At 33.8% G+C, this 24,186-nt stretch overlaps 1 protein-coding gene across 1 annotated transcript; it reads left to right on the forward strand.

Annotated features, from left to right (window-relative positions):
• The first annotated feature begins 1,124 nt into the window (after positions 1 to 1,124).
• LOC133873098 (protein FATTY ACID EXPORT 1, chloroplastic-like) lies at positions 1,125 to 6,403 on the forward strand. Its single transcript, XM_062310819.1, has 6 exons — positions 1,125 to 1,303; positions 1,839 to 2,082; positions 5,438 to 5,605; positions 5,742 to 5,788; positions 5,873 to 5,913; positions 6,075 to 6,403. The coding sequence occupies exons 1-6, from the start codon at positions 1,199 to 1,201 to the stop codon at positions 6,169 to 6,171; spliced, it is 702 nt and encodes a 233-aa protein (XP_062166803.1). The 5' UTR covers positions 1,125 to 1,198; the 3' UTR covers positions 6,172 to 6,403.
• Positions 6,404 to 24,186: the final 17,783 nt, after the last annotated feature.

A 24,186-nucleotide genomic window follows, 5' to 3' on the forward strand; every position in this document is an offset into this window, starting at 1 on the left:
ACGAAATGATGAAGAAACTGAATAGGTTTTGTGACCAAATTACTTACCACAAACTGTGAGAACTTTTATGGGGAAGCCTTGTTGGCGTGAGTTGTAAATAGTCAACAAGCGTGAGTTGTAAATAGTCAACAGTCAAAGAAGGGAAAATCTAGGAGATAGACATGCAGTGATTACAGGCGTAATACTAGGCATAATTTGCGTATAGACCAAAATCAAGATAAATGTAATTCTATTTAAAGTGTATTCGATTAAATGAAAAGTGGAGAAAAACATTTTATCCCTAATTGTTGACAAGCCTTAATGGCCTTGATTTTGGATTAGGTCAAAAACGAGAGAGGAAAGAAAAGGGTGGTGTCGATTTGGGAAGAAGAGAAGCATTGCTGAAGATAGAAAGGCATCTGCTTAAACGCTGACAACCCATTTATCTGTCACTTAAAATAAGAGTTACTCTTCTTTTGATTCAAAATCACTCATATCTATCTTTTAATTTTTTTTTTTTTTTTTTTAATAAAATGAGATACGCAAGCATTTTTAATAACAATGACAAAAGTTTTTTTTAACATGTTATTTAAAAATGCACGTTCATCTCACATGCAATGTATTTATTGAATTTCTTCTAAAAATAATATTAAAATAAAACTAAAATGAAAAAGCTAACGTGCTTCGCCTTCTTAAGCCCAGCCCAAGCTTTGACGGGCCCTGTGTTAGGATATCCAAGTTAACCATAATTGTAACTGCAATTAATTAGATTGGACATCTCTTTTTATCAAAGATTATGAGGATTAAGGGAACCAAATAACTCTTTTTACAGATAACTTGTTATTGCATGGATAGATAAGTTTCATAATTTATCAAAGAAAAATGTTTGTAGCATATGATTGGACAGTAACAAATTTACACGGTAATTAAGTGAGGTTATGTGAGTGTAGGAAATGCCGAAATGGTTACTGGACAGGTGTTTGGACTGTCCGAACAGAGAGGATTCAAGCTATTTGGACACGTGTCCGAACAGGTGAGGTCCTTCCCCTTCACTCAACACCTGCCGTTTTGCACGGATCTTAATATATTTTGACCAAATAAATATATAGGAGAACAAGTGTGATATATATTGCACGATATATATAATATAACCAAACTTCATATTCAGAAGTCAGACCCCCTCTCTCTCTCTCTCGCGCGCGCGCGCGCGCGCAAAGCAATGGCCGCGACGATCTCTCAGCTCTCGTGCTTCGCTGCAGTGAACGGCGGTGTGAGGCTACGGAGGAGGCTATCATTTGCAAGCCCATCGCTGCGCTGCTCCAAGGTACTTCCCTAAGCCCCCAGCACCCACAAAATTGAGCCAAATAATAAATAAATAAATAAATAAATAAAATGGAAGAAATGGGATATATGGAAAGGGTGAAAACATGAATTTTGATTTTTGTGTGTTGCCGTGGTAATTGAGAGACCCTCGTAATTCACCATTCAATGAGCCAAATTGGGATCAATACGGCGTCGTTTGAAGGATTTTCCAAGTACTTTTCTTGTTTTCTGGTACCAAACACTCGTCATTTTCTTGACTGAATTGTTAACTCAATTCAGTCAAAAAAAAATTGTATTTATGTATAACTGTTACTGGATTCTGATCCGCGAAGATTTTTGAAGAAATTTTATTTTGTTGATTTCTTTTTTTGGGTTGGCTTGGACTAGAATGTTAGTCTGTCTCGGAATGATATCTGCATCCGGGTCCAGAGTTTTGTATTTGGGAAAGATTGGTTGCTGAAACGTATTTGTAATTGTGAATATTTTTGCCGGTAGTGTTTGATATGGTGCTCTTTGGTTTCATTTTTGTTATCTAGTTTACAGTTTTTATGAGCCTTGAAGGGCGCCGGACAGATGCTTCCAGTCCTGACGTTAAGAGTACTCTAAGGTATACAGCGGATGCATCGGAATTGAATGTCGGAGGAACATCAAAGTCATACCCGGATTTAGTAGAAGATGCTGCTGGAAAGTTGGGAATGGATGAGCCAGTTCTAGAAAACGATATCATTCAGCCAAAAAGAGGAGCAAAAATCCATGATTTTTGTTTTGGCATTCCCTTTGGTGAGTGTGTATCGATTTGGTAAACACCTATATTGTTCACTTTGCTGCATCAGAGAGACTTGGTAGATAACACTCACTTTTATTCTTTTGAAGAATAATAATTTTCATTGAAAGAAAAACGCAAAGCCCTCGTACACAAAGTATACAAGAACACTCACTTTTATTATTGCCACTTAATGGGTCAAACTATTTCCAATTTAATGAATAAAACATGAAATCTATTTTAGGGTTTGTTGGGCAATGATTTTGCAGGACATGTTAAGCTGATCTACTTTTTTTTTTTTAAAAAAGAAAAAAAGAAAAAAGAATGGATGGATGGATTAATTTGATCCTCTCTTCCTATACCTTAGACAAAATATGTGTTATATATTTATATGAGATCCACCCATAGTTAGTTAATCCCAATCAATACACATATTTATGTCAATAATAAAATTCTAGATATTGGCATTCAGTTCTCTCTCTCATTTATGGTATTTGTTGACTTGATTTGTTAAGGTGCTTCAAAATTTAAGTTCAATTGCTTATCAAAAAAAAAATAAAAATTAAGTTCTTATGCAGCCCAACTTAAGACCTTAACATGCACTTAAACACGCTAAGTAAGTAAACTTGAATTGACCTTAGCTACCATATCTTTGTAAAGTTGTAGAGATGTCCACAAAAGCATGTTAAGAGAGAAATAGACTCAAAGCAAATAGGGGGTTTGGCTTCAGTATCTTTCTTGGAGTTTTTGGATCTTTGTAATTTTAAATCATATGCATATTCTTTTGTTTAGTTTTCTCTTGCGTATCTTTTGTATACTTCCCATCTGCTAGCGCTAAACCCATTTTTTTACTGAGTGAATATTGTTAGTTATATAAAAAAAGAAGAAGGTGAATTAAACATCATATTTAAGTTGTAGGATAGTGGAGGGCGAAGTACTTATGCTGTGATTTATAATTTGTTTCCATCTTCCATTTTATTCCGATTTGCATATTGAGGGAATTGATTGAATTATAACACGAGGGAAATAGAAATTGCTGCTTATTTCAATTAAAAGAAAGTATTACAAATTTACAACTAAAAATGAAACTTGGAGCGGTATAGCGAACTGCTTGTCAAGAAAACTTGGATGACCTCTTGGGAAGTCTTCGTGTTGCCCCCTCCCTTTTATTAAAAAAGAAGAAGCGGTGAACTGCTTAACATCTTTAATCAAGCGAAAGGACCAGAAGACAAAGCAGTTATTGTTGGGCAAAAACCTTTCAATGTATAGCTTAGTGATTTCGATTAGAATATTGCCTAAAAGTGATAGATCTTTGTAGGTAACCCTGTGGGTGTGACATGGGGGATACAAAAGCTGTGAAATATTATGTCCTTGTTTAATTTAATTTATTTTCAACTCTGTTTAGGAAATGGTTAGCAAAATATACTTGGTCAATGTTCTCACACCCTTGTTCAAGTCATCCCAGATGTTACTATCAGATATGAATGACTGAATATACTTGTGTGGAATCAAATCACTGAAAGGCAAGCCCTCAAGGTACAAGTTTTGCTAAATGTTAGGAAAAGGAACCTTGAGGTAATTGAGTTACTATCTCGATAAATAATGCTCTGTAGGCTTTAACTTTGATTATGGAGGATGTTAGCCAAATCATGGAAATCCGTGGGATAATCGATAAAGGATGTTATTCTAGGCTTTAGATTATCAAGAAGGATTTAAGAATGTTGGAGGTTCTGTCGCGGAACTAAGAAACATTTCCAGGAGTTGTTTTGGGTTCTAGATGATTTAGAAATAAGAGTTGGTGTTTGATTTTGGGTTAAAAAAATGGGATGGTTGCCTGAATTTCATGTTATCAGCAGACTTCGATCGATTGAAGTTGGAGTTTGATTGATTGGACCTGTGGCGCTAAAAGAAAGAATGATGTGGCAGATGAGCACTTATTGAGTCTGACCAAGTCAACTTGATCGATCGAAGTAGGGTTTCGAACAATCGAAATGGAATCTACACGTGGCAGAATCACGCATGCGGGTAGGTGAGAAATGACACGCATTAAATGGGCATGACATGTTGCGATCGATCGAACCAGGTTTTAATCATGCAAGGGAAGCTTCATAAGAAATCAAAAGAGAGGGGGTTCCCCCCCGCCCCTTCAAAGATGCAGTGACAAGAGAGAGTGAGGGAGAAGGCATAGAGAGAGGGTGCGTGAGAAAGGAGGAGAGGAGCGCCAAACCTAAAAAGCTCAAACCTCTATGCTCTTTGAGTTTCATTTTGGTTATGTGGGTATGTTGTTAGTTTTGATTGTTGAGATTGGATGATTTCGTTGTTGTGATTTTGATTGTTGGAGTTTTGATTAAGGGAGAGGTTTTTGTTGCATGAGAATTTGTTGAGTTGGAGAAAAGTAGCGTTATTGAGGTTTGAGTAGAAAAAGGGAGGATTTTGAGGTGGGAGGATGTTGTTTTATGTTGTTGGTTGATTGATGAAGCTTGGCGAGGTATGGAAAAGGAGAAATGTGGAGAGGGAAATTAGGGTTTGGGTGTTTTTTGAACGTGAAAAATGCCTAACAGCGTGATTCGATCAAACAAAGTTGGGTTTCGTTCGATATTGAACTTAGAACAGAATGGTTTGATCACATTTTGATTGATCGACCCAATAACAGTGTTGAAGTATGTCACGCGTGTAAGTAAAACTGTGCATTATGGGTTCGATCAATTGAATGAGGGACAAAATGATTTGATTGCAATCTGATTGATCGAACCAGAAACAGAAAGGTTCGATCGATACTTCGATTGCAGTCCTATCGATCAAAGTGAAATAGAAAAGCTTAGATGGGCTTTAAATCAGTTTTAATTATGAGGTAATATTAGGGAGTTTAATGCAATTAATTTCAATGTAGGAAGAGGATCAAGATATTGAGGAATTAGGTTTAAACCAAATAGAGCACTTGGGGGTGTTACAGATATACTTTAATTGGTTCAGATTTCTGTTTATTCATACGATATAATGAACGATTTTAAAAAAAAGAAAAAAAGAAAAAGAAAGATTCTTAATTTACTGGTCTCCAAAACATAGTTTCTTTTGTACAATGCATTTTTAGGTCACAAACTGTTCGAGGTTGGTCCCTTGGTCAAAGCAGTCCTATAATTGCAGTTATGATTGTTATTACAGTCAAATCTGTTGGACCACTGGTCTTCGTGCAAGTTGGTTTGCACACGCTTTGCATCTGTCCAAATTGCTAGTGATAAGTATGCTAACTGTACAGGTACATGCCCATATGTGTCTTTTTTTTTTTCTTTTTTTTTTTTTTTCCAATTGATGTTGCTTTTTTCTTAAATGAAGACTGACTAGTGCAAACTTTTAACTTTTGTCTTGTTACAGGTGGACTTGTTTTAAGTGGTGGACTTCTTGGTTTTGTTTTCTCAAGAAATCCTGCAACTCTGACTACTGGTGTGCTCTACGGAGGTGCTTTGCTAGCTCTCAGCACCTTTAGCTTAAAGATCTGGAGGCTAGGAAAATCCAGTTTACCGTTCATTCTAGGACAAGCAGGTTCTGATTTAATCTCACTTGAGACATTTTGGGTCCTGCAATATCTTTTGTTATTCTTAGATTTTAGTTACGGATTTACTTCTCTTTTTGGGAGATCATCCTATACTAAGTATGTGTATACTTTTAAAATTTGCAGCACTGTCGGTGGTCCTTCTTTGGAAGAACTTTCAGGCGTATTCATTGGTAATACATCAAGCAGAAAACCCTTTTTACTCATTGGCCGATTGATTTGATCTTTCTAACTTTATAATGGTACTGTTGGTGCAGACGAAGAAAGTATTTCCAACAGGTTTTTACGCTGCTATTAGGTATTGCGTTATCTGACTGCCAATGTTTTTTTTTTTTCCTTTTAATTTACTTGACAAGAGAGTTAACTTCTTTCTTTTTTTTTTTTTTTTTTATTTGACAAAAGAGAGTTAACTTTCTTGAATCTGGTTTGACTCCTTTGTATTCTGTTTTTTGTCTTTAGTGCTGCAATGCTTTGCTTCTATTCATATGTGCTGATTTCGGGGGGAAACCCACCACCAAAGAAGTTGAAGTCATCTCCAAGTGTTGCATCATGGTGAGAACCCCCAAGGGTCTGAAATGAAAAGATATTAAAGGTTAGGACATTTTGAGATTAGATGCTGCATTGTGATTTCAAGGGTTATAGGTAAATAAGCCCCAAGTTGCTTAAATAAACAGAAATTAGGTGAACTATGAGCTGAGCAAGTGTGTATTTTTTCTTTGTATGGTGAGATACTCTATTGACAATAAGTACTATTTCTTAATGTAAACGACCAGCAAGATTTTTTTTTTAATTAATTAATTAATTAATTATTTTTATTGATAAGTAATAAAAATCAACAAGATTATGTTTCTCAGGGTATAATGCCACTAGTGAAAAACCAACTCGTTTGCTGGGTCAATATGTGACCTTGTGAATTGTGTGTGTGGGTTTTGAACCCAAAGAAGGATAAAAGGAAAAATAAGTAAATAAATTCAGTCTTTCTTAAAGAATTTGGTCAAAGGAAATTAGCAAAAGGGGAATTTCAGTGCTCATTGTAAATAACCTTTTGTTTACTTCGTGTAAAGCGATTTTGTTGTAATATGGAATCCAACCTTAGAAGGTAAAGTGTCCTGACATCGATGGATTTGGATCTTAGCAATTTATAATTCGGACAGAAAATATGAGAAAACTTTTATATGGCTTACTTGTCCAACAAGTAAGCAAACAGTCTAACACTTGTTCGAGCATGTAAGTCAAATTTTTTTCACATTTATTGTTTGAATTATTAGTAATCTGGTTAGCAAAATCTCAATCCGCAATGTGCATTTTTAACCTGAAAATCGTCTCCTTGTAGCAATGTTTTCTGTGCACCAGGATTTATAAGTCGTTGATATTTGCTGCATGCAACACGTGGTATTATCCGCTTGGCAAAACGTTGTTTTTCTATGCATGATTTTTGTCCCTCAATTGCAACAAGTTAACAACTTTCAAGAATGGAATTTCTATGACGTTTGTGGGTAAATATTTGGGAATTTAGAATGTGTGCGCTTATGCAAATTATGTGGGGATAATCACGGGCATTATGGTTATGTTTGTACGTGGAATGATTATTCCAATAGGAAAATGAATAATTTTTATTGAAAATTGAAGAAATTTGGCTCATGAAGGAATAATCATTCACTCGTGTGCAATGAAAGTAGCTATTCCAAGTGTTAGATCATTATTATTTACTCTAACACTAAGGTTATTTTATTCCCCACCTTCATCAATTCTTAATAAAAGATATTCAATTTTTTAAATAGAATAATCATTCTACGTACCAAACAAAACTTAAAGCAATAGTTTTGAAGTGACTATTTCTTCATATTGGAATTCCTAATATTAGGGCAACTTAAGAGAGTGGCTATAGGACCTACTTGTCTTAGGTAATTAGTAGATCCTGCATCCAACACTATCTAGGGTAAGTGGCTCATGCAACCCCCTTCTTTTAGGCGGCTCAAATTTCTATAAAATTCAAACAACCTAATAAGAGGGGATCCTCATCCCTATTTCGAAGCCCTATTTCAAGGATTAAGTCTCCCATGTGAGAATTAGGAACCCCACTTCCTGATCTATGGCTCTTATTGCAACACGATCATAGGAAAGATGCTAAGGCAGCTTTTTCTTTCCTTTTTGGGTTATGTAACATAAGGAGATGAATAAAATGAAGTCTAGAAACCCAAGGTTCAAGTTCACTCAATAAGAGTGCATTAATGCAGCATGTTACGTGTAGTCATTGTTAAGTAGTAGCCGGCTCTGTTAGGAAGTATTATATGTTAGGCTATTCGATCAGTTCTTTAATGTTTTATTGTTCTATTAGGTGGTCAGTTCATTAGTTGTTTTATTAATTAGTTTACGATTTTTGTGTCGGTAGAAGTATGTCTCCTGTTTATCTTTTTATATTGTTATTTGGGTAGAATTAGGTTTATCTCTTTTATTTTTTTTAGAAGTCCTGTTAATAGCAGGTTAGGTTGTTGAGTTACAAGTGAAGTTTTATTTTATGTGGGACTCTATTTTCTATTGTATTCTATTCTTTTAAATACTATTTCATTATTGAATAAAATTTATCAATCAGGTAAATTATCAAACATTGTGTTTGTGAGTTGAGAGTACTTCTAATTGCTCAACCAACGACGTCCAAGATTCCTCACCTATGTGACGTACGCGAGTAACACGTACATAAGTTATTTGATAAAAAAACAATGGTAAAGTCCTCCCCCTGGTCCTTTATTTTTCTTCTTAAAACTGCATTTAATTTGCAGATAGGTTCACGTTGGTGCACATATCTTTACTCACTGCTTAAGGAACATGAAACAGTTATCAGATCATTATATACATAATATATTATCTTTTATATAAGGGTTTTTTTTTTTTTTTTTTTTTAATTTTTTTTTGTGGGGGGGGGGGGGGGCGGGGCGGGGGGTGGAGATTAAGTGAAATAGAGAGCATTTATTTTATGGTCTAAATTAAGTTTTGTAGATCTAACAGTATATATGTTATCACATCGTGAATATGTTGCAACGTAATTTAAATTTTGAAATAGTGTAGGCTTATGTACGTACACCGTTAGATATATAACAAAATAAAATCTTGATCATAAAATAGATATTTCTATTTCGTTTAAAATGAAGAGGATCGGTATGATATATATATTAACTCGAATTCGGATTCATAGGAATTAGCTACCCAAATTATTAGAAAGTTTATGTGGGACCCAACTTCCCAAATAGGCGGCCAAGACAACACAACACAACTCAAAATTCAAATAAAACAACCTCGTAAATTTATTAAAGAAAATCAAGCCATTTTGAATTGAGGCTTCGTTGAGATCTGTCCCAAAGAAGTTTTACTAAAAATCTCAATTGCTGTCTTTTGGCAAATCTTAAGGTACAAAGAGCTTAAGACATTCATCTCATGGCAAAACCATAAACACAAGCAACTAATTAAATACAAAAAGAAAAACCCACCATATATATTATTGCAACAAAAGAAGATTGAACTGTAGCGCACATACGACGACGTTTGAGCCTTTTATAGTTTTCTTTGGCATTCTCCTAAAAAATGACACTATATATGGATTGGAGGAGGACTCTCCTCCAACCATACACAATTAACCCTTATGAGATAAAGCAAATTTTGCTAAAGTATGAACTGCATTATAATTTGCAGTCCTACGGCAGTGCCTCACGGTGACTAAATCAAAAGCTATTATATATATATATATTGCTCTTATTGCGAGAAGAGCCGCTTGTAATTGCTTCGAAATTCCAGTCCCGATAATAATATCTTATTAATATAGTAAATGGTAAAGAGACTTTTGTGTAAGTGTTGGGGTTAGAGATATTTTTCAACGTACGGTTTAAATTTATTTATTTATTTTTTCTGATCATATAAAACTTTAAATTATATCTAAACTAATAAAAAAAAACTACAGAACGTAAGTATATATATGTTGTAGTCTCGTTACATCACCCAAGTAAAATCCCTTATTTTGCACTTGTATATATAGCTAGCCACATTGATTGTTTCTTTTTAGTTTTAGAAGATCACTTTGCTTTGCCTCTTCTGATCATACGCATGCACACCCTTTTAAGTTTTAACAAGGGCCAACATTTCCAAGAGAGAAAAGTGGTGGGGGAGGGGGAGGGGGAGGGGGATAGGGGGGAATATTGCGGCTGCCACATGCAAGCTAAGAGAGAGGAGACGCATGGGTCGTTGGATTGATCACTTTTTAACACATGGCTTTCATTGATTTAAAAGATGGGAGATAATGGGAGCTTGGAACTTCAATTGGAGGTGACTCACCTCTCCCTGAAGTGGATGACCAAATTTAACAAACTGACGCCGGCCATCACACCACCTTATTGGAGAGAGAGAGAGAGAGAGAGAGAGAGAGCTTTCAAAAACTTCGACATATTACATCAATCTCAGCATTTTTTTCTTTTCAAAATCTTTGGGAGGTCAAGGGGAAATATTTTGGACCCCCACCCCTCCCCTAGCCCTCTTGGATTCATCCCTGAATACACTAATAAATCATTATTAATTCTAAACACTTACAAAGTTGAAGCATAATGGGGATGGAACCAGCCACTTTACAATATGATTGTAGAAAGCATTAATTACAGCAGAGAATCGACCCTTCCATATATATATATATATGTCTATTTCAAACGAAGCTTATTTGTGGAGCTAGACACATAAACTAATGATGTTTTATGTCATAAAAATCCTTGTATAGTTGTAGACAAAATGAAGACTAGCTTATAGCTAGGGTTTCGTTTTTTGACGTTCAAAAAGGAAATATTGTTGGGGATCGAGCCAATCTATACGTTATCCCCCCCACTATATCATGTATGTGGGTGGAGTATATTGTGAGCCACCATTTTCACTTACGTGTAGCTGGCAAATATTCAAAGACAGGAGAGGGGGGTCCAAATTCTTGCTTGCCCATATATCCGGGCTGATGAACATGTGCTTCGCTAGGGTTTTCTTTTAGTGCATGATCACCAACAAACAACCCTTTGGATATTGCATGCGCTAGCTAGCTATGAAGCGACTGAATTCTACCTCATTTTTCACATGTCATCTCACCTTTAAGAAGTCCCTTCATGTTTTCTGAAAGACAATAATCGATGATCGATCAATACAGTTTGGTTTACTTCTTCTCAGTGCAATTTGGTTGGAACCTTATCAGACTCCCACACATCAATTCTTTTTCTACAGACATTTGGGAAGTCTTGTCAAGTTTTCAACTGATCGATGATCATGAGAGTAGTACTGTTGAACTGGCTACTTATCATGTTAATTGATGGCTGCCTTAATTCGCCTATGTGTATCTAAATTAATCTGTCATGAACAAGTTACTACTGTATATATGCCTTGTTAAGATCAATATATAGGAAAAAGAAAAAGGGCATAGAATAAGTAAGTACATGAAGTTGTGAAAAAGAGAACTTTTAGGCTAGGGTTAAACTTTGTGAGACTATCTCATGGTGTAATTCAAAATTGTTCCAGTTTTGTTATTGCTCGATTTTGGGGTTCTTTGTCAACATTAATTCTTCGACAAAGATATCCGTTCTTAGAGCATATATGCGAGAATTATATGCTCTAAAGACAATGTCGGTTCAATATATTGAAATAAATTTTTTTTATCCAAACTCAATTACGAGAAAAACTATTTTTCTTGAACATGCTTTATTTACATAGACTTTAGATGAATAAATTTTCTGTGGTTTCCTTCACGAGAAGCTTTTTAGATTCTTAACTAATTAAATGCAGATAAAACTTTGTCTTTGTCAATAATAAAAACCTAATGCTTCATTTCAAACCTTATGCTTCCCATTAATTTAGGGTTTCGATCGCCGAAATAAGCCTTTCACCGTTTCCTTTGTTAGGCTGATAGGAAATAATAAATTTAATTACTTTAATTAATATTCTAATACTCCCCCTCTCACTTATGGGCTCAAATTTCACCTCATAAGTAAGGTTTAACATGCATATATGTGAAAGATTTAATTAAAATGAGAGGTGAATAACAGAGACAAAGTTCGAACTCATTACCTTTACTCTGATAGGATGTTAGATATCAAAAATATAAAACCAAGAAGTAAAAACAAAGAAAAGTTTCCTGAATTTATTACCTTTGCTTTTAAAAGAATTTATTCACTAAAAGAACTGTATATTTTCTTGATGTTACAATGCAATCTATTTTTTTTTTTTTGAAGCAGACAATGCTATCTATTTATACACAAAGGATGAGAGACAAATTACAAATCCCGTATCAACACTAATTAACACGACGAAATTGGGTATGGAAAGATTGCATTGAATATGGAATATATATATATATGTTGCCTTATCTAGCACGCGTGGTAGCCTGGTAGGTGTTTGAATATTGATTGCCGCTGTGAATTCTTTGGTTTCCTTGTTTGGCCGATTGGTGGCATATGTTTGAGTTGCCTTTTGCTTCTTTGGTTGATAGATCGATTTCCTTGTTGGTGTTGATTGCCTTCCTTAACACCCTTAATTACAAGGAAACTTTCCTTTCAATTTTTTTTTTTCTTCTTTTCAGAACAATTAAATAATTGTTCTTTCCTTCTTTTCAATTCCCTAGCTTCCTTTTCTTCTAGGTTCCATCATAAAGGGTCCTATGAAGCCGATTGATCGACAAAGAAAATTCATATCAGAGACATCTCGTGCTAAATGTGACTCCCCAGAGAAAAAAGATCAGAACCCAAAAAAGATATGGCTAAGATATGCCTCCAGAAAGAATATCAAGCATTAGTGCATGCTTGTGTTTTACAACACTAAAGGCATCACTTCTTATGTGTCAAGCATGCTAGACGCTATCAGCTCTTACACCATATATGCTTTATTTCATAGTCAGGATATATAGCAATTGGCATGCATCCCAGGGCCCATTCAAAGTTTCTAGACTTATTGAAACTTCCAAGCCCTTGTAAGTTGAAAACGTTGGGCATTGGGTCTACACCTAATTAACCTCTAGGTAGCACATGGATCGATCTCCTAATGCCGAATGATGTGGCAAGAAAGTGACAAATCAATGTATACCAAACACACACATATAATGATGTCAGAGAGAGACAGCTTTTGGTGAAGATGACTGGAGCAAAGTCATGATATATCATCCCAACAGCAAAGAGTTGTTGTATAGATGGAGCATGCTCTCAGAAAGACTTTCTGCTTGTACTTCAAACACTTGTGAACATCCTCCTTTCTACTCTCGGCCCATATATGTAGTTCTAATAATAATGACCTCCCTCTCTCTCACACGCACACCAAATCCATCCTCCACTAGAGAAAACCCCCTTGATGTGAAAGTAGTCCATGTTGGTTGCAGCATTTTCTTGCTTGCTTGTTTCTGTTTTGAAGTTGCCAAGAAAATGATACAAGGAAGTAGCATTTCTGTTAGAGGTAATTAATCTTTTACTAAGAGATAATGTGTACTAAGATGATGTGGAGCTTATTCATTGGTACCCGTAGCATTTTTTTTTATTAATTGATTTGATCATCTCCAATGAATAAGCCTCACATTATCTTAATTAATACCCATCTCTTAGTAAAAGATTTAGTATTCATATCTGGCCGTAGACTAGGCTATAACATGGATATATAACCCCTATTGATGAGTCATACAAGGCATATTCTCCCTTCTTTTTTATTGGTTTATATTTTCACTAAGGCATGCATATATATTCTCCCTTATATGGTATTAAATCACAAGTTATCTTAAGCGGATAAAAAAGAACATCTCCTCTCACGCGTGAATTCAAATTCTACTTAGTAAATGATCCCAACATGTAGATATTTAATTAAAATATGAGGTAAATTATGAAAATCAATGTTCGAACTCAAGACTTTTAATCCTGATATCATGTTAACTAATTAATTATAATTTATCTTAAAAGTTTAAGCTCCCTAACTTCGTCATAAACTCTGGTGGGTACTCTGGTGGGTTGCTGTTTGAATTGCTTATTGACATTCAATAGAACTAGCCAAAGAGTGAAAACCTAGCTAAAGGTACCATCCTAGCTATCATCTTTTTGACGTTCTAGCAATTTATAGTACAAAAGAGATGGTTGCAAGCCACATGGGTAAATGTCATCAGTTCACACTTATACTCACATAGTGTGTAAAATGTGAGAAAATAGTGGAAGCCTAGCGGAAAGGATCGAACACAAAGAGAATTTTGAGGCCATTGAGTGTACACTACCTTAGACACCTACGTCTACAAATAGAAATTGTCCTAAGACCTACATTATGCTTTTGTTACTTTATTATATTTTACAATTCAAATGACCCATATATATATTTATAGGGGAAAGATGATTGGTAAAAACAATACAAATAAGGTATGATTTGATTACAATCACACCTATGAAAAATAAGCTTCTAAATGCTTAAGCTAGTAGAAAACGTAAAATTTTATCATTTAATTAATATTTTAACACACTCCTTTACATGTGGGCTCAGACTCATTCTTAATAAGTGAGGTATAACATGTGAAATGTTTAATTAAAATGAAAAGTAAATAACAGAGTCAAGGTTTGAATTCAAAATTATATTAAATTATCATCACAAAAGCTTAAGTTGATATGAAAAGATGAATTTAATTATTTAATTTATATTCTAACACACAGGTGACAGTACCATTGCTTGATGCTTAAGCTAGGTTACTTCAACTTTGTTTTTTGTCTTTTATTTTCTGTACGTTGTCAAGTCAAAGACGTCATTAACAAACAACTATAAACACAAATTACTTATCGAAACACAAAAACCTATTTCACCATTAAGGATCACTTCAAAACACATTTTTAAACTAAAAACAAAGAATACTCTTCAAAACATGTTAACAAAGATCTGTGTTCTTCGGCTGGGTCCTTCATGACACGCGCCTCTCTATGGTGGAGATCGTTGGAGATTGGTGGTTTTGGCGGTTGTCTACTGCAGAGGGAGGTCTCTGATCGATGAAGGCTCGTGTTTACAGTTTACACGCGCTAGTGCCGATGACAGCTTTTTCCCGACGCCAGTTTCGTTTGATTTCTGTTTGGGATTTTTGTTTGTTTTTCTGTTTACAATCTGCCTTTGTAATGCTCAATTGTTACTGGACTATTTGTTGGCATAGTAGCTAGATTAGCCATCTTTTTCTTTGTTTAGATTGTGCTTAAACGTAAAGAGTGGCTCAAACGTTGTTCATGTAATGTTTGTGTGTTGTTTAGATAGCTGTTTTAAGTCAGATTATTCTGGCTTAGGGTGTATAGGGTCCTGTACCTCTATTCTCTGTAATTGCTTTCGAGCGTTCTTCAGTAATATATGGTGACTCATGTTATCTGTTCAAAAAAAAAAAAAACAAATTCTACACTCCATCTTGTTTCTTTCTAACAAGCTAGAGAACTTAATTATCATATTAAGTTGGCTTTTCAGAATAGTTAGAAAAAGTTGTTTGAGATGTGAGAAACAGAATTAGGGGGGGGATCGGAACAGAAAATTAAAAAGAATGATATGAATGTAGATCAGATTTGTAGCAATTAGCCATGGGGTATAGTTCAACATGTCTAGCTTGTATTGATAGAAAGACAGGTTTGTTTTGGTGTTAGATGCTTTAATTTGTTTTAGCATACGTTGTTCCAACTTAATTGGTTGCTGGAATGGGTTGTATATATATAACTCATATATTCATCCAAAAAAAAAAAAAAAATTAAAATGGAGGATCTATAATCGCATATATGAAGATTTACAAAGGGTTTATCAAGGGCCATGGTTAATTCTCATAATAAAAAGATTTGTCCAAAAACTTATGATTAATTAGTGACAATTGATAATGGCATTAATTAGTACTGCGTTTTGCTTTCTTTTCAGCAGTGATGATATATACATACAATCATCATTTGCGGGAAAAAAACGTTTAGCAAATGTTGATGAATAGCATATATTATACAATGAACCACTAACCAATGACATTGACAGTTCGGGTGAGTTGGTCCAGCATATATACCAGGCCAATTGCTTAATTATTGTTTTGAAATGACTCTACAAAAGACCAAATAATTAATGGAATATATTTATATATCAACGGATTCAACTGTCTCTGATCTTGAATGAAACCGTTGCTCATTTTGTCAAGTGACCTAGACAGCATCATGACTCCCTTCAATTCAGTGCCTCACTGCAACGGATCCGGATTCTCAGCAATTAATTGTTGTTCGAATCGTTAGCAAGTTAAACAGTAAATTTTTTAAAAATCTCTATTTCACTATAACACCGAAAATTAAGAATTGAAATTATTTATAATTGGTTGTGCATGAGAGGCTAGGGGTTCTTCTGCCGAGAGGGGGCTTAATTACTTGAGAAACCCTTCTATTCGGGCAGAGCCTCCTTTCACAGATCTCGTACAATTTTTTTTGGCCCCTCAATCCTTTCTAGGCAAGGGGATTCTAGGGGACCTGTATCCGAAAATTAGAGCTTCATCTTTTCATGCATTTCCTTTTTTGTTGGCATGATCACCCCAACCATATATATATATATGTTATTGAAGTCTTCAATGGACCCCGGCCATATATCCTATGTCTTACTTATCATATTATTCTTTGACTTACTACACCATAGCAGAATTCTTTTTCTTGCAGGATCAATTGTCATGCTTATATATAGAACCTTAATTTGTGCTACGTTTGCTTTGGCATCTAATTTACACAATTCTAATATATACAAGTTTTTCAGTTTACATTTATCTGAGCATGAGCTAGCAGGCATCTCCTACCCACCATCTAGTTTATGTTATTATAAATTCTCTTTCTTTCTTTTTTCCTAGGGTATAATATTTTTTAGATGATTTAAGTACCATCTACATTTCCCCCAAAATAATCAAAGTTTGAGAAGGCTACCAGCCTATGGTTAAACCTACTTCCAATATGATGGTTATTTTTATTTTTTATTAATATACATGTGGCACAGTGGCCACGTGTATTTAGATACACGTGGCGAATTGTACAATTCGCCACAACCGGATCTACCACCCCCTGACTGAACATGTGGTCAATTACACGTGGCAAACTGTTCGCCACGTGTACGGAGCATGTACACGTGGCGAATTGCAAGTGGCGATTTGCTGAATTTTTTGTAGTGACATGATGGTATTTACTTGAGAATGTTTTCCAAATACTAAAAAAGAAATAAGTTTTCCTTCAAACTGGGTCAGAACAAATTTCTCAAATACAATGTATTAAATCAATATCGATCGGTTTAAAATGCATATGACTCGATCTATTAGCGTTCTCTATTAGGATCACATGCCTTTTGGACAGACATCATTTTAATAGGCTAAGTTGGATGAATTTCTTTCAAATTGGTTCCTCCAATTCAATTTGGAGGAAAAATTTATTCCTAATTAGAAAGAGGCATTGCAAAGTACATTATAATTTGAAGCTTTTGTGGTCTTGCTATTTGAGAATTAAGATCTAGTTAATCCAGCCAAAGGAGAGGGCATTGGGGAGTGCTAGGAGGAGAGGGAATTAAGGAGGTTCTAAGTAGCTCAATATAGAAATTATTGGATCTGTGAGTTTCAACTTTTTTCTATAATTTAGAATCGAAATATAAAATACGTACAAAATAATTTCTCATAGAAAGAATGACTTCGAGGAAAAATATTGGGAAAGAAAGGATAGCCTCTCCTTTTTTTTTTTTTGTTAATTTCTTTGCCTTTTTCCTTTTTTTTTTTTCTTTTTTTTTTTTTCTTTTTTTTGGTTTTGGTTTTGGTAATAGCCATAATCATGTTTTTAGGATTTAATTATTTTCATGGATGTAATTAAAAAAATCAACCCAACAGAAGTACATGGATTGAAGTAACTAGCTAGTATAAAAATATCATTAATTTTATGAGTATCAACTAGCTTAGGTGGAAGAAATTAATCTTATGGATATGATTACTTTAATCATTGCAATTTGATTAAGGACATTCTTGTTCGTTCAAAAAAGAAAAATGTTATTTTGTATTCTTCTAGCATATTTAGCTGACACGGCATGCTCAATTAACCATTGATTTTTTATTTTTTTTAACTTAAAATTAATCTAATGATGAATTAATTATGTCACGTCAATTACGTATGCTTAAGAAAAAAAAATTAAAAATTAAAAAAAAATGACTTTTTTAATATTTTATAGAGTTTGAAACCAGCCGAGTGGAAGGAGACTGACAAGGTGCCATGATAGAAATTGTAAAAAGGAACCTTGCCCTCGAATTCCATTAAGAGGCCAATAGAAACCATTTGATTATGATTTATGCAAATCATTTTAATAATTAATTCGATGATTCGCTTGTCTAGTCATTTTGATTGTTTGTAATCTTTTGAAAGCTTCAAAGATGTCCCATCTCTTCCAAGTCCAATGCATCTATTTCCCAAACATGTTTGGTACATGAATTAGATGAATGACTTTGTTTATATGTATCTGAAAATGCATGACATTAGAATGACAATAATGGTGCGTTTAGTCTCGCAATTTCGCAGGTCAAACGTACGTTTTTAAATAAAATTATAAAAAGTGTTTCGTTTGAGAAGGAAATTTGAAAAGGTAATAGTAGGCAATGGAATATGTTTTGAAAAACGCACGATTTTATAGATCGAACCACAGTTTTAAATGCCAAATCGCAATCTACGTTTTCATTAACTGCATTTAAAAACTGTTATTTTTTTTAAGCCATATGTTTTGAAACCGCTAAAACATATAGACACTAATACATTAATTAGTTTACATTTTAAGAAAAACCTCTATCATGAGATTTTTTTTATTATTTTTTTTTAAACAAAAGATCTGAGTATTTGATTGATCAAAGATCACGAACATAAAGCTCTTACACTACAAAACATAAAGCTCTGCAAAATCATAGTCACATGCTATGAGGTTACAAAGTCATAGATACAAACAAAATTCTTACAATAAAGTGTTATTTATGACTTTCATATTCTGTTATCCATGTACAAAAATAGTTAAAAAGAATACATGCTCCTAGCAGACTAGATCTAATACAATGGTGGCTAAATATCCTATAAAAATTTATTTAAACTGGCCGTGAAAGATACCCCCTCACACCTGACTAACCTGCATCCCATAGATTGTTCATGAGGGCAGACCTATGGAGAAAAAAACTATTATTCAAAGCAAAAACTCAATCAGCAAACAACAGCAACGGCCATGTAGGATATGAATGACACAACACGGAAGTAGATGGACGGATGCATAGCGGAGAGATCAAAATTGTTAATCTGGTCGGAAAATACATACAAACAAAAAAACTAGAATAAGAAGGGGAGGATAGGAGCGGAGAGTAGAAAGAGCCAGCTGAGAGAGATATATAGTTCAAATTAAAACACTTATCTTCGAATCTTGGTCTATCATGGGATGTTTTAGTATGTTCTTTAATTAAACTCTCATTTTCTCATTAACAAGAATCCAGAAACAGTATTAAATTAAAACAAAGAGTGTAAGATGATGTGTTAACTATTTATTTATGAGTACCATGAATCAAGACTCAATAGCCTTACAAGACTCTATTTTATCATCAAACTGATAATCATTCATCATTTTTTATTCTCCTTCTTATCAATGAAAAGGTAGTTTTATTCTGACAAAAAATAATAAAATTAATTTTTTAACAAAATTAAATAACACGTATAAACATTAGACTGCAAACAAGAGGTCTTTAAATAGAGCCCATTGAAGCTCCGATCCTCCTTCTAGTTCTGCAAACACAGAAGGCATTAATTATTAAAGAGTGGGAAGAATTAATCATATTTACTCCTTAATATATTATTATAATTAAGTTTCTCTTTTTGTTTTTTAACAAGTAAAAAGGTATATATATATATATATATAGGCATGCATGTATATATTATCGACATGAAGAAGAAAGGGTGAAAGCAGAAGCGACAAGAAGACAAGAAAAGAATGGAATGTAATTGAAACGGGGAACACGATAAGAACACAATAGGGGTTCATTTCTAATCTATAAAGGGCTTTGGGACATGTAGATCACCTAACCACCTGTGTATCCTAGGCATATCTCTCTCTTTTCTCCTTATTTTGCAGCATGATGTTGACCAGGAATGCAACCAAAATGACATCGTACGTGATTCATTGCCCTTTCAAGATTACTAGTCATTTCTTTGATTGTAGCCCATGGAATTTTTTAATTGAAAATGAGGATAAACGGAAGATATATACTCATCCTAAAAAGTTTAAGTGTACGTATAAAAAAATTATGGACTTAATTAATATTCTAATTATCGATCTCCATAAGAATTTATGGTTCCGTCCTTAATTAATTTTTATCAATAGATAGAAGCCAAAGCATGAAGACTACTGAAGAGCAACTCTGCAGCTAGCTTAGGGCCTCGCGGCAGTACTAAAGCTTCTCTTCTTTTGTGTACTGTCTGGGTTTTCTTTTTAATTTCTTTCTTTGTTGTCAAATAACAAATAGAAAACATTCTAGTATGCAATTAATTTGTCAACTTACGTGTGTTGATACACATGATAATGTGTTCCACGTTGTGAAATAAGACCCCATTTTGTTTTCACAAAAACTAATTATACAAATTATAAAAACATTTGGGTGTAAAGAGGCTAAGATTGGATTTTTTTTTATTTTTTTATTTTGGCCAAACTTAATATTTCGGCCTTAATTTTAAGATATATGTAACTATGAGATCATCCTCATCAAACTCTCTATTTTAAACTTTTCACCAAATATTAGAGAAACTTCTCAAAAACCTCCATGCATTGAGCTCTCTAATATTTCCCCAAACTAATTCTTGTCAGAAACTCTCTCTAAATTTAACCCCATTTGGTCTTACGCTATTCACTTTAATATCATTTTTTTTTCTCTTCCCGCGCGTCTTCACTTTTCCTCCGCGCCTTCAAGCTTCCGCAATATCAACTCTCTCTGGCGCGATGTCTTTTAATTCCATGGAGGACAGTTGCTGAAACAAAGGACTCTGTGGCAGACGGCGTTGCTGCTTGGAGAATGAGTGGGAAGAAAGAACTTGTCACGGGTTGATTCCTCATAAGGCAAGGAATGCGGTTATTGTGGAAGGAAGCTAAAACTAGAGTGAAGGGAAGAAACAAACTGAAATGAAGACTAAGCAAGAGAAGAAGTTCAAGAAGTCTTGAGAAGGTTTTGGAGATAATGTCATTGCGTCATCTTCAGTATAGGTGGTGGCTTTTGGATGGAGCTGAGCAGTTTGTATTTTACAGCTGGAGGTCGGTTTTGTGTTTTTTTTTTTTTTTTTTTTTTTTTTGTAAATAGGCCGGTTTAGTGGTGCAGTGTAATTTTGAGATTGTAGTTATGTGCGAAGATGATTGTAAAAGGGGCTGTTTTTGGTAGGAAAATTTGATGTTCATATAGTTAAATTAGTTGGTGTCAAAAGTAATAAAAAATAATATATAATTAAAATAGAGAAATATTTAAAGAGTTTGATGTAGAAAGGGTTTCAAAAGTAAGAGATAAAATCAAAAAAGTAGATTGTTTAGGTTAAGTTTAGAGAAAATTTTGGAGAGCTGAGGATGCTCTGAGTAATGCTACATACTATACTCCTATCTTTTCAATTTTTACTTTGTAGATGTGGCGGTACCTATTAACCATTGGTTTATTTATTTTTTAAATAATAATTTATGGACACTACCACATCAACCTAATGAAATGTGAGTATAATATACTATATAGAAGAGGGGGAGAGAGAGGTCATGGCCCTATGACCCCTCCCTTGGTTTGTCTCTGTCGATGAGGTAAAATATTTTAATTGAAAATACGGAATAAACTGAAGAGTCGGGGTTTGAATTTAATATTTTTGTTCAGATATCATATTAAATATATATATGTTTTTTTTTTAAAAAAAAATTAATAAATTAATAAATTTAATCATTTAATTATCACTAATAACTAATTAAAAAAAAAATAATCTAGATATGTTGTCTCCTATGGTTGTCAGAATACCAATAATTTATACTTGGTGATAGTCTTTTTTTTTTTCAAATAAATGAGGCTTAGGGTTACATATAATATATTATAGGCTATACGTGTAAGATTTATAGGAATAAAAGATTCTGCTGTCGGGTGCTGAATAGAAAAAAGAAAAAGACTATGAATGTTAGACTACACTTGACCTAACTTGGTCTTTTTTCGACAAAATCGGTCTCCTTCTAGACAGCACATTTATTTTATTATCTAAGACCTCATTTTCTTTCTTCAAATTAGTTTTTTTTTTTTTTTTTTTTTTTTTTTTTTTTTTTTTTTTTTTTTTTTTTTTTAACTCTTAGACGAAGACTTTTTAGTGGAATTTGAAGACCAAATCATTTTTTTTTCTCTTCCCGCGCGTCTTCACTTTTCCTCCGCGCCTTCAAGCTTCCGCAATATCAACTCTCTCTGGCGCGATGTCTTTTAATTCCATGGAGGACAGTTGCTGAAACAAAGGACTCTGTGGCAGACGGCGTTGTTGCTTGGAGAATGAGTGGGAAGAAAGAACTTGTCACGGGTTGATTCCTCATAAGGCAAGGAATGCGGTTATTGTGGAAGGAAGCTAAAACTAGAGTGAAGGGAAGAAACAAACTGAAATGAAGACTAAGCAAGAGAAGAAGTTCAAGAAGTCTTGAGAAGGTTTTGGAGATAATGTCATTGCGTCATCTTCAGTATAGGTGGTGGCTTTTGGATGGAGCTGAGCAGTTTGTATTTTACAGCTGGAGGTCGGTTTAGTGTTTTTTTTTTTTTTTTTTTTTTTTTTGTAAATAGGCCGGTTTAGTGGTGCAGTGTAATTTTGAGATTGTAGTTATGTGCGAAGATGATTGTAAAAGGGGCTGTTTTTGGTAGGAAAATTTGATGTTCATATAGTTAAATTAGTTGGTGTCAAAAGTAATAAAAAATAATATATAATTAAAATAGAGAAATATTTAAAGAGTTTGATGTAGAAAGGGTTTCAAAAGTAAGAGATAAAATCAAAAAAGTAGATTGTTTAGGTTAAGTTTAGAGAAAATTTTGGAGAGCTGAGGATGCTCTGAGTAATGCTACATACTATACTCCTATCTTTTCAATTTTTACTTTGTAGATGTGGCGGTACCTATTAACCATTGGTTTATTTATTTTTTAAATAATAATTTATGGACACTACCACATCAACCTAATGAAATGTGAGTATAATATACTATATAGAAGAGGGGGAGAGAGAGGTCATGGCCCTATGACCCCTCCCTTGGTTTGTCTCTGTCGATGAGGTAAAATATTTTAATTGAAAATACGGAATAAACTGAAGAGTCGGGGTTTGAATTTAATATTTTTGTTCAGATATCATATTAAATATATATATGTTTTTTTTTTAAAAAAAAAAATTAATAAATTAATAAATTTAATCATTTAATTATCACTAATAACTAATTAAAAAAAAAAATAATCTAGATATGTTGTCTCCTATGGTTGTCAGAATACCAATAATTTATACTTGGTGATAGTCTTTTTTTTTTTCAAATAAATGAGGCTTAGGGTTACATATAATATATTATAGGCTATACGTGTAAGATTTATAGGAATAAAAGATTCTGCTGTCGGGTGCTGAATAGAAAAAAGAAAAAGACTATGAATGTTAGACTACACTTGACCTAACTTGGTCTTTTTTCGACAAAATCGGTCTCCTTCTAGACAGCACATTTATTTTATTATCTAAGACCTCATTTTCTTTCTTCAAATTAGTTTTTTTTTTTTTTTTTTTTTTTTTTTTTTTTTTTTTTTAACTCTTAGACGAAGACTTTTTAGTGGAATTTGAAGACCAAATCATATGTCTTGGAAAATTTTACCACGTCCCCCCACCCTCCCGCCCCTTACACGGTAAGCAAAGCCAGAATAGGTGCTCATGAGTCATGACCACTAAATTGATGATAATTAATCAAGCTCCCCTTTATGAGAGCAAAGGGACTCCCATGATAACCGATTTGAAATATAGAAATGGAAAATGTCTAAAAGATGTTATACTAATTTTTTATTACAATCTTTTACAAACTGTCACGGTAGTTTACGTAGCATTTATCACGTCAGTTACAATCAAATTTAACTGTTTAGTGACTAACATAGTAAGTGTTCCGTGAGCTGGCCATGGCACGTCAGTTTATAAGGGGGTTGTAGATAAAGTTGTAGCACCCATAACAACGCTTTATAAAAATGAAGATTCAGAAAGTGATCGAGGATAATTAAGAGTCAATTTTTGGCATCAAATGTCTATGCGCGCTATTGTGCTTTAAGATCAATGCATGTTTGAAGCACCTAATTACACGTTTTGTTTGATAACATTCTTTCTTTCTACATTTTTTTTAAAAAAAAATAAAAATACAAATATTAACAAACAACACAAAACATTTATAAAACGCTCAAAATTACTTTCAAATTTATGTCACAATATAACATTTTTTTCCCACACTCTCTAAAAAGCATTAACAAACAGAGTATAATTTCTAACTTTTACATCTGGGGGCCGGGATGCCCTCAACGAAGCGTTGTTCT

Source organism: Alnus glutinosa, chromosome 7, assembly GCF_958979055.1.
Source record: "Alnus glutinosa chromosome 7, dhAlnGlut1.1, whole genome shotgun sequence".
Classification (NCBI taxonomy): Eukaryota; Viridiplantae; Streptophyta; class Magnoliopsida; order Fagales; family Betulaceae; genus Alnus; species Alnus glutinosa.

Bases quoted from the DNA above. Each gene is read 5' to 3' on its own strand.
- LOC133873098 (XM_062310819.1), top strand. From the start codon at position 1,199: ATGGCCGCGACGATCTCTCAGCTCTCGTGCTTCGCTGCAGTGAACGGC. The intron at 1,304-1,838 runs GTACTTCCCTAA...TTTGTTATCTAG, and splicing joins CATCGCTGCGCTGCTCCAAG to TTTACAGTTTTTATGAGCCT. The intron at 5,789-5,872 runs GTAATACATCAA...CTGTTGGTGCAG, and splicing joins ACTTTCAGGCGTATTCATTG to ACGAAGAAAGTATTTCCAAC.